The sequence below is a fragment of the Tachysurus vachellii genome, chromosome 25 (genome assembly GCF_030014155.1).
Source record: "Tachysurus vachellii isolate PV-2020 chromosome 25, HZAU_Pvac_v1, whole genome shotgun sequence".
Lineage (NCBI taxonomy): Eukaryota > Metazoa > Chordata > Actinopteri > Siluriformes > Bagridae > Tachysurus > Tachysurus vachellii.
This window is the reverse complement of record NC_083484.1, coordinates 1,078,108-1,090,000: the sequence shown is the minus strand read 5'-3', so window position 1 is coordinate 1,090,000 and position 11,893 is coordinate 1,078,108. Positions and strand designations below refer to the sequence as shown.

The following is an 11,893-nucleotide window of genomic DNA, read 5'->3' as shown; positions in this document are numbered from 1 at the left end:
GACTCAGAGCTAATGGCTCTTTAAATGACTGAAGCACAAGCAGTGAACGATGTGAGGAATATTTCTCAGCTTGATGAATCAGCCACTGGGGTTTTTAGGGGGAAAAAGCTCTCGTAAGGAGGCGAGCAGTCACGCTGCTTTCTTCACTGGCAGCTTTGGAGCTAATGCATTACGCTCTCACATCATTTTTTATCATTAAGTCTAAATCACCTCCTCTGTCTATATTTGATGGATTATTGATTAAGATGGCAGTAAGTCTTTTTATTTCTTGCTCTAAATCCAAGTGTTCGTTCTGTTCCTGAGATTTTCTCTTCACAAAACTCCAGATCCTGGAGCTTCATATTAATAATCGTTCATAATATTTTAGGTTAAAGAAAATCTTGTGTTTGAAAATAAAAACACTGAACTATATACCGGTGATTTTAGATCCTGTTTAAGATTTTGTTTTACTTTATCGTTTAATTTGTGGCGCTCGTTTCTGACACAACAAAAAAAGAGCTTTGAAATGATGACATCATTCATTCATTCATTTTCTACCGCTTATCAGAACTACCTCGGGTCACGGGGAGCCTGTGCCTATCTCAGGCGTCATCGGGCATCAAGGCAGGATACACCCTGGACGGAGTGCCAACCCATCACAGGGCACACACACACACACACTCTCATTCACTCACACACTCACACAATACGGACACACAAATACGGCCAATCAACCTACCATGCATGTCTTTGGACCGGGGGAGGAAACCGGAGTACCCGGAGGAAACCCCGAGGCACGGGGAGAACATGCAAACTCCACACACACAAGGTGGAGGCGGGAATCGAACCCCCAACCCTGGTGGTGTGAGGCGAACGTGCTAACCACTAAGACACCGTGACCCTCTATGATGACATTATATCACATTTATTTATCTCTATTTATTTATTTTTTTTGCTTACATTTGAATTTGCCTGCATTTCCACGTCCTGACTGATGAGTGATATTATTTTTATTTGGCTTATTTATAGAGAATGACTGACGATTCATTTCGGTATTGGAGTAATTTGATTCCGTGACCTTACGACAGTAGAGATGCCTGTAATCGGTTTGGTTTGATCCTTCGAGTCTACAGCGATCTTTATCAGGCACTGAAACGTCCCAAAGTGGCCTTGAGAAGAAAAGAAAACGAGCTGTAAAAAAAAGCAGCATGTTCTTGTGGTGTTCTCCTGATACCAGCCCAGACACCGAGCAGGGTTCCAGCAGATGTAGAGACAAAGAGCCAAATTGATTTCTAACCCAGTTCTGCAATCACACAACCCAAAGCACTGTGAGTTCCTCTGCACCACCACAGAGCTTGTATTCCTCTCCAGACCAAACACACGGAACAGAGCCAAGGTTTGAGGCTTTGAGGCTTCTGATGTTCTCTAGAGACCAGAACAAAGCTGTGATGGCTGCAAGAAGACTTGACTGAGGCTGAAGATACGGCACGCTTCCTGCTTCTGAGTCAGTATGAATAATTAAACAAGATAAAGAAGAGGAATCGCACAAAACAGAAGGAGGGAGAAACAAAAAATAAATCACACCACCGAAGGTCAATAAATCCTCGTTATCCTCTCGCTCGTCTACGCAGAAGGGAAGAGGGTGCACTAATATTTGCATCTGTGGAATTTTGCTCACCAGATGGTCAGACTGCAATGAGCTGAGTAATGTACTGACGCTAGCTAATGTTTATAATGTGTCCTTGGCAAGAGATTCGGTCTGAGACGTCTGGAGAAACCCGGACTTTTATATGGAGACGGAATAGAAAGACGGAAAGACGGTTGTGTATTTAGTGGAGTAAAGATGTTTACAGTAGGTCTGTGTTTATCTCAGGACCTTCGCATCAGAAAGAGCAAACATTAAACGTGTTGCTTGGTTATATTTTGCATTATTTTCCAGACGTCGTGTTGCAGTTTTTTTGTTTTTTTTTTTGCTTGGACTGGAAAGTTGTAAAGTTTGTAGAAGTTGCTGTTTCGCAGGATTTTTTTTTTTACCTGTTTCTATGGCAACCCAAACCCTTATTTATTTAGGTATCACGTGATTTCATGAACCTCAGTCTTCTGAGACAATAGGGGAAAAAATGTAAGAGTGGGCGGGACTTGCTAAATGAAATTCAATTCTTCGTGCTTAAAACTTTAAACTTTGTTGTTTAACATTAAATCTAATAATCAATATCAACAAGATCTCACCTTCGGTAAAGGATAATTTGCTGCATTTTGCTCTACACTGAATAACCGTATTGTGTAGAATTAGGAAATACAGTACGTGCAGTCTGGTTAGTTAGCATCAGTGCTAATGTACAAGAAGAACAAGGAAACTAAAACGATTCACTTTTTATAATTGACGTAAACGTCAGTCTGTAAAACGGAGGCGAGGGTTGAGCTTTCGTTGTGATGATGTCAGTAAAACGATACAAATACAGAAGTACGAGCGAATGCACTTTTCCCCTTCCTGTGATCTTCAGGAAATACAACTCGATGATGCAACTTCCTGTTGAACATATGACTGTATGAAAGAGGAAAATTGATTTGACCTTTTTGTTACTAACCTATTTGTAGATAAAACATTCTCCGTTTCGCCGCCGTAGACGTTTAGGATGAAGTATTGTTTTGGTTTTTTAAGCGGTATCTTAATCCATTGGTGTAGTTAAGAACAATAGTGATGAGAGCTGTGTGTGTTTTTGTAGTCGTACCAGGAAGTGCGTTTATTCTTGAGATAAATTGTCCTTGTAGGAGTCTTTCAGGGGAATTAGGAATGTTGCAGCTGACTTTATTTTTCCTCCACCGGTCTGTCGGAAATCACATTCCTGCTGCCACGCTGAACCACACTAATGAAGAATAATGATCCACACCGCCACATGACTTTCATCTGGTGACGACGAATAAAGACGAGGGAAGACGAGGAGAGGGACGGAGATGAGAGAAAGACAGATTAAAGCTCATAGAGAAAGGGAGAGGCAGGTCGAGTGATGCTTTAGATGCTCATGTGTGTGTGTGTGTGTGTGTGTGTGTGTGTGTGTGTGTGTGTGTGTGTGTGTGTGATTCACAGCGAGCGCCCCCGCCTCACCCAGAGAGATGATCAGCCTCAAGGAGAGGAAGACGGACTACGAGTCCACTGGAACCAATGCTAGTTTCCATGGAAACAAAGGCGAACACTCATCCAGGAAAGACGCCGCAGCAGGTGAGTGCTCAGGGAGGTGGAGAGGAAGAGGACAGCATGGTGGGGCAGGTGGAGAAGAGGAGGAGTAGATATAAAAAGAGGGGATGAAACAACAGGAGGGAGAGAAGAAAAGAGTCAAGTTAAAAAACTAGAGAACGACAGAAAAGGAGACACTGGGAGGGACGAGGAAGGACGAATAACAGAAGGATGTGGAGGAGAGGAGGAGAAGGATAAGAGGATACAGTGTCAGGGGGTGAAACCAGGAGAAAGGAAAGCAGTGGGAGAAGGAGGTGATGAGGAGAAGGAAGAGAGGAATATATGACCAAGAGAAGGTGCAGAGAAGGAAAGAGGGATGTGGAGGAAGAAGAAAAAGATGGTGAGAAGGTGAAAGGCTAGAAGTAGTAAGGGATGTAGAAGAGAGGAAATAGGTAAGAAGGAGAGGAGGATGTGGATGTGGAGGAGAGAAGGAGAAGATAAACAGGAGAGGAACGAGAGGAGAGAAGGATGAGGAAGTGATTCAGAATCAGCTCTCAGCATGTGACCTTTCTGTGACCTCGGTGCGTCTAGCTCGATCTTGCTAAAGTTGAGCAGAACCTAAGCTGCTCCGCAGGAAGTTCAGATCAATTTAACAATGACATCATTTCCTGCATGATTGATGTGTCATCGTGTAGCTGCAGGCTCTAAAGACGTTAGCTCTCTGACTTATTTCCCTGGTCGATCGAGTGCTCCCTTTGAACTCTTGAGTCTCTTTATTTCATTTCCTGTATGAGTCGCGATTAAAAACCGAAAACGTCTCAGCCCCGCCCACATCGTTTTCCATCATTCTGTGTTTCCGTCTCGTCCTACAGCTCAAGTCTCGTGTGGAACCTCGACGCTGTTCCGCAACTCGTACGCGACTCCAAACGAAGAGGTGAAGCACAACCAGGTAACAGTTTGTTCGGTTTGACATTAATGAGAAATCCGGTCTGTGTCTAAAGTCCCGGAACGCGACCGTGCGCAAACCCGTGCGCCGTTAGCATGATTTTTTGAGCGTACAGACGAGGAGTTGCCAGAGCTGGACAGATGAAATCACTAAAGCGCTGCTGCATCGCTAGTTTAAACTCGTTAAAGTATAAATAATTTTTTTGTATGCACATAGCGACTGTTACATGACTACTGTAGCATTTACCCTACCTCACTTCTGTATTTTTGTTTATTTATTTATTTATTTATGTATGTATGTATGTTTATTGCTGGCGTACGGTAACGGTGTCTGCTCTCCGTCTCCTCGCTGTAGATCTCGTCCCATCCTGCTCCACAGGAGAGCGTCCGAAAGGACTACGAGATGCTTCCACCGTTTCAGAACTCCACTAGAAACTTTGAAGAGCCTTTTTTTGAAGATCAGGTCCATCGGCCTGCTCCCGCCACCGACCTCAGCATGCACCTGGGACTCAAGTCCACCGGGAACTACGTGGACTTCTACTCGGCCGCACGTCCCTACAGCGAACTTAACTACGAGACGAGTCACTACCCCGCCTCGCCCGACTCATGGGTGTAGGACTCCATGAATGATGACCCCTTCCTTCTGATGACCCCCGTTACTGACCCCTGACACCACCCACACCCGCCCTCCCCTCCTCCCTCCCAGGGACTCCTGAATCCGCCCAAATCCGGGTGCTTGCAAAGAGAGGCTGGAAAACTGTGCATGTGCATGCATACCACGTTTGCGTCGACACATTCCGTTCGTCAGAAGGCTTGTTCCGGGAAAAGAGCAAGGTCGAAGAGGGAATGTCGGAACGTCAGCACAGAAAAAAGAAAAGGATTTACAAACGACGATGGAACGTTTTGACCTTGAAAGGGTTTTGAAAGGGATTTGTAAGGTAGGGAAGGACATAAAGAGACGTGGACAAATCCGGACGGAATTCTGGGAACAGCTTTTCACTTTTTTTTTTTTTCTGGTTTTGTTTCACCATCTCATTGTGAGTCATGTTGAGTTTGAATGTTTGAGATGTGTTTAAGATTTTTCCAGCCTTTTTATCTATTTGCGTCACTCCTCTCGGTTTGAACCGGACTCGATTGGTGTACATTACACTGCTGCCACTCGGAGGTGACTTTGGATCTTCTTTTACAGCACAAGAACAAAAAAAAACCTAGGACCGCTTTTATTTTGGAGGAAGGTCTCAGCTATGCGTGTTATTTTCAGAACAGGGTATCGTATCCGGAGGAGGAGGAGTTTCGTCCGGTGCGACATTCTGAAAGCAGTTCTGAGATCATTCCACTCTCCGTGTCGATGAAGTGCTTTCTCACTGCCTAAAAACAGAGATGTAGATATTTTAACATCTTTTTGTTTTGTCACTTTTTTTTATTATTTTTATTTTTTCGGGGCAAAAACGTTCGAACAGAAAAATTCTAACGCTACAGCAGTTTGTCGTCCGTAGATAACCCGAGTGTCCAGATGACTGACGTTGTGCCAAACGAGAAAAATCACCACTGGAAATGTTTTAACCCAAATCTAGATTCTTTATTTACTTCCCACCATTTCACTCTGTTGGTCATGAATGTGTTGTGGTTAATTTTTTATTTTTTTTTTTTTTTCTGGAATTAAGCTACTCATCTAGGCAACACTGGAGTAACGAGCCTGAGAGCGAGATCTCTCCAAGCTTCATTTCCTCCAAAGATGTACAAAAAGCGTCTCTGTGTGTTAGCCGAGTGTGTGCCGTGTGTCGTCCATGTTCCAGATGATGACAGACCGCGTGGCTTCTACCGTCCGACTTCTGGCAAAGCACCGTGAAAAAAAATCTACTAGCCTGAGATGTTCATAGAGAATGATGACGATGATATAAATATACGTATAAATATAAATCTATATCATTTTTATGTGCAGATATTGGTGTCATGAAAAAGCAACAAAACGGCAAGAAAAGACTTGTATTAAAAAATTCTGTTCACTTTAATGTTCTAAATCCGACAGAGAAAAAAAGAAAGAAGAAAAAAAGAAGACAAAGATGAATAACGTCGATCCCCGGTCTCAGTTGTTGTTGTTTCCGAGCTCGATAGATAATCAGGCTGGATTTTAATGATGTTCTGGTGCCAGGACAATAAAATTACTGTTTGCAATCTTTTATCTGTTTTTTTGTTTTTTTATCACGTAACTCCGAGTTTACTGGATGAATTGAACGCACCCGAGCCGAGGGACATGTGGGCGGAGCTAATAGTAACGAAGATCGCTGATTTGTCGAGTAGAAGATAAAAAAACTCATTGACGGCTTATATTAGAATTCCTTTATTTTTCAGAGAATTCATTCATTTTTCTGTTTTCTGTTTCTTTATTCTCTCTCTCATAAAGTTAATAACACAATAAACAGCTCGTCACAAAGACGTCCTGAAGGACCGATTACAGATTTATTTTAAAGTGCTGGTACTGGAGACTCCTTCCATAAAGGTTATCTGGGTATTTAATCAGACTTTGGAGCACTATTTACTTTTAAAATGATGTCTCTGTACTCAGTTATTCATTTATTTTTCTGATATGATATTTTTCCCCCTGTAGCACATTTTAATCTTTTTCATTACTTTTATTTTTTGCACTCAAATTATTTAGAAATTCTAAGAATTCTGAGAATCCAATCCAATCATATCCCGCATGTATAAGACCCACCTCAAGCCCAAGGCCCAACCCCCCCAGATGTAAGTGACGTGACATGACGTGACATACAGCTCAGAATTTGTTCTCTGCGTTTAACCCATCCAAAGTGCACACACACAGCAGTGAACACACACACACACACACACACAGCAGTGAACACACACACACACCGTGAACACACACCCGGACCAGCGGGCAGCCATTTATGCTGCGGCGCCCGGGGAGCAGTCAGGGGGTTCGGTCCCTTGCTCAAGGGCACCTCAGTCATGGTATTGCCGGCCTGAGACTCGAACCCACAACCTTGGGGTTAAGAGTCAAAACCATATCAATGATTTATTAAATCTGTTTATTATTAACGGAGTGTCCTCTGTAGAGAATGACAGAATGACATGTGACTGAATAATATGACATTTAAGAAGCAACATCAGACTTTTATCATAAATTCCAATCTCCAAATTATATTTTATTGTATTTAAATACCCACCGTAAAGGTTTTTGGTTCAGTTCTACATTATATTATATTATATTAAGTCTAATTAACTTTTAAGAGTTTATTTTCAGCCAGATTAAAGTATTTGCTTTGTAGGACAACTGTGAGAAAGAAATACGGTGTTCACACACGCTTTAGAAAATTCGTCCTACTTTCATTCACATGGTGGGAAAATGACGGAGGTACTGGACCAGGGATGTAAAAATACTCACAGCTCGTTTCTTTCTCCATCATTTGTAATGAAGTCTGGGTAGATTCACAGGTCTCATCCACCAACAGAGAGTAATCTCACATCTCCCATAATCCACAGCTCAGCGATTCTGAGTGACAGAGCACGATACATTCCATCCCCAGCAGGCTTGGCACGATGTACGACGACACGCCGCCGACCAGGAACAAAGAAGGAACCGATTACTGAGAGTTCTCCCAGGATGCAGGGCTTTTACACGAGAGCACAAGATGCTTCCAGGAGAGCAGAACAGTCTCTACAAATAATCCCAAGTGACAATTTTTATTCTTGTGGGAAAGCTTTTGGGGATTTAGTCATTCAGAAACTTTCAATTCAGTCCTTCTGAGAGACTCCAGCTGCTCATTTCCTGTCCATCAATGTTTTAATACGATCGGCTTCATTTTTTTCCCCCATCATCAGCGTCATGGCTAGTCGTTGTTTTCTGACAATTATTATTGCCTACGTTTTCTGTGCTTCCTGTTCACATAAAATATAGCATTTGTGGAATTTCACTACTGGCTCAGATCATTTCACTGTCAGCGGTGTGATCGTTTTAGTCACCCTGAGTTTTTATCTCCAAGAAATGAGCTCGAGGAGGTAAGTTTTGTCAGGTCAGATTTAAATATATAGACCACATTATTAAGAATTATCTTCAGGTCTAGTAATGAAGATATTAATATATCACACAATATGGACATTATGAAGTAAACAGATTAGTGGTGGATGTGAATAGGAGTTTTGTTTCTGTTTAGATATCAGATATCACTTCTTAAGCCACTCAGATTAAAGTACTGAGACCGGATGTGTCTCAAGATGGCTGGAAAAGGATGGGGAGATATTTATTGTACATATATATATCTTATAATAATAATATATATATATATATATATATATATATATATATATATATATATATATATATATATATATATATATATATATATATATTATACAGTAATATAATATTTAGATGATTATTGTAGTGTTGTAAATTATTGTACAATAATCATCTAAATTATTGTTTAAATCAACACAAACATTACAATAATCATTTAAATATTACTGCAGTGTGTTATTGTGTAAATCATATATATAAAGATATATGTATACAATAAATAAATAAATGTGTACATAATTTATCACAATCACAAAGCAAAGACAACAAAAAAAAACTCCAACACATGATTCATATAAATAAATAAGTAGATTGAACCATTTTAAGTCGCTCCAAATCTCCAGAATGCGATTCATGCAGTCGATTCGAGTCATGAGTCGATTCGAGTCACTTTCTTGGTTTCTCAATGAAGACCACTTCACTTAGAAGAAATACACAAAGAAATACACAAAGAAATACACAAAGACTTCCATGTAAACGCATTAAATCCTTTATATACCTAAACTACGCTTGTACACTGAGAAAGCGTTTCGGTTCTGAATCGACTCACTCGCAGAAAATGAATCAACGAGCGAATCAAGGAGCGAGCGGTGTAGAATTGAGAGGTGTGACGTCACGTCGGATTCAGAATTAGAACTCTGAATTAGACGTCGTCGGTCTCCATGGACACTATTCAAATAAAGCGACAGGTAAATACATCATTCACTAAGGTCCTTACACATCTGTATTTCTTTTACTGTTTAAAGATGATTAATTAACAACTTTGCTCATTAGGGGTAAATACATACACACTGTGAACTAAATATATCTAATATTAATCTTTATTATTCTTTATAATAACCTTTTGTTCTATGTTTATGTTCTGTAAAGCTGCTTTGAGACAACGTCTATTGTAAAAAGTGCCATACAAATAAACTTGAATTGACTTGAACTTTATTAATTATTTCATTAAATAAAAAGTGTTTTCTTTCAATTCAGTTGTTCTGATTAGTAATTTTACTGATTTGTCCAATTAACTGAAACTCCAGCGAACTTTATGTTGAAGCATTACAGATGCAGTCGAACCTGTGAAAGCGTAGTCGCAACATCTGGATTAAAGTCAGTGTGCTTTGTTTTTCCACAGATTTATAACTTCCAGTCCTTGCAGATAAAGAAGTTTTATCGATCTTAGATAGAAGCCCCGTCGTTACACCGTGAGGACGTTCCTGCATCAACAATCTGTGTTTTTATTGTAATATATCAGATGAAATCGATGAAAACTACAAGGCAGCTTCCGGTCAGGTAAAGAGTCGTTACACCTTTTCACACACAGGAGAATCAGTACGATGTACAACGTGTTTCATTTCTACTGAGAAGTCAGAGAGCCGCGTCATATCATACAAATCTCTGCCCTGGTGATAGGACACAAATTAAGAAAAGATTTTAAAGCACTCAGTCACTCACTCATTCATTTACTACCACTTATCCGAACTACCTCGGGTCACGGGGAGCCTGTGCCTATCTCAGGCGTCATCGGGCATCAAGGCAGGATACACCCTGGATGGAGTGCCAACCCATCACAGGGCACACACACACACACACACTCTCATTCACTCACACACTACGGACAATTTTCCAGAGATGCCAATCAACCTACCATGCATGTCTTTGGACCGGGGGAGGAAACCGGAGTACCCGGAGGAAACCCCCGAGGCACGGGGAGAACATGCAAACTCCACACACACAAGGTGGAGGCAGGAATCGAACCCCCAACCCTGGAGGTGTGAGGCGAACGTGCTAACCACTAAGACACCGTGACCCCCAGCTTGTAAAGCAATTTTGTTGAAAAGTCTTGGATCTGAAGAGTGTGTTAATCCGAGACTTTTTTTTTTTGCTTCTTAAAGAGGGTCCAAGATGAGCACCGCAGGACCGAGTAGCATTCGCAGACAGAATGGTGTTGTACAGCAAACTCTAGCACGTAAACCTCCAACCTTGAAAGTCCACCAGGTAATCTGTGGATTCAGTGATATTTATGTTCTTTTTTTATGTTGTCAGGTATATTTTGATATGTTGTGTGTTTTTATTGAATAAACCATAGCGCTAGATTAACGAACGCGTTTAAATGTTTTACTTTAAACCGCTGAACAAACCTCCAGTCTAGTCAAACATCTTGGATATTGACGGAAACATAACAACTACCAGTTACGGTTTTGTGTAGAAATAACGTTCAGGATTATTCAGAGCTCAACACTTAAACATGTAGTGACACTAACACTGGAGATCTTTTATTAATTCCAGTATAATAGAGTTGAATATTTTATCGATCCTTCGTTTGTCTCATTTTCATCTTAGACGGTCTTCAGCATGTACGACGTCTCGACAAACCCCAAAGAGTTCGTGCCCTTTATTAAAGCAAGCAGACACGGATCACGCATGAAGCTCTCAGGTGAACGCAGTCAAAGATCCGGTGCTGGTAAGATATGAAAAAGTACCTTTTATCAGATAACAATGAATTATAAACCAATCGTTTAAGTGTTCAACGAATTCACACGAAGCTAACTGCATGTGTTGTATAAAGGACCTGCAGCAAAGGACACTGAAAAACCAAGACTTCTCTCAAAGAGGCCCAGGAGAGATCTGATCAGAGCCAAAGTCTCTATGGAGGAAACAGTCCGTAACTCTCAGGTACGTCTATGGTCAAAACGTTGAGTAAGACAAATTTCACAGGCTTTCATCATAGATAAAAAATATATGCAGGAAGAAAATGTCGACGTCTCAGCATACGCTTGAGAATATGTTAATTTATCATTATTTACACTATGTTAGCACTTCAGGTCTTAAATACTGGGTGAAACTGGTCATTTATGTGTTTCTCAATGGAGACGTAGTTAAAATACGCATTTACACGTTTTTGCATGATAATGATTACCTACTTTGTAAAAAATACAGTAAAAAAACTGGCAGCTGCTGAACTTTACCTTTAAATATACGGTGGAAATGTTTTTGGTTATACGATTATATATATTTTAAGGTTTATAACAGTATAATTTACTAAATAAATTTAATAAATATAAACAAGTTGTGTCCTAATGGTTAGAGAGTCTGACTCCTAACCCTAAGGTTGTGGGTTCGAGTCTCAGGCCAACAATACCACGACTGAGGTGCCCTTGAGCAAGGCACCGAACCCCCCCAACTGCTCCCAGGGCGCCGCAGCATAAATGGCTGCCCACTGCTCCGGGTGTGTGTTCACGTGTGTGTGTGTGTGTTCACTGCTGTGTGTGTGTGTGTGCACTTTGGATGGGTTAGATGCAGAGAACAAATCCTGAGTATGTGTCACCGTACTTAGCCGTCCGTCACGTCACTTTCCTTTCCTTTATAAATACAGTTTAATCCAATTCAGACCTCAAGGTTTACACTGTAATAATTACGGCTCATAACCCTATTTTTTTTACAGCTCAGAACTGAGTAATTTTATTTAAACATGAAAAAAAAATATT

The 11,893-nt window shown here is 40.9% G+C and overlaps 1 protein-coding gene across 7 annotated transcripts in view; it reads left to right on the top strand.

The window, feature by feature from the left end:
• Positions 1 to 6,279, top strand: part of ctnnd2a (catenin (cadherin-associated protein), delta 2a) — a 228,907-nt gene extending 222,628 nt beyond the window's left edge. For all 7 annotated transcript variants that reach the window (XM_060862327.1, XM_060862326.1, XM_060862324.1 and 4 more), the window contains 3 exons: positions 3,068 to 3,199; positions 4,027 to 4,103; positions 4,455 to 6,279. In XM_060862327.1, coding sequence (XP_060718310.1) covers positions 3,068 to 3,199; positions 4,027 to 4,103; positions 4,455 to 4,715 — 470 coding nt within the window. In that variant the 3' untranslated portion in view covers positions 4,716 to 6,279. The remainder of the gene's footprint in view (positions 1 to 3,067; positions 3,200 to 4,026; positions 4,104 to 4,454) is intronic.
• Positions 6,280 to 11,893: the final 5,614 nt, after the last annotated feature.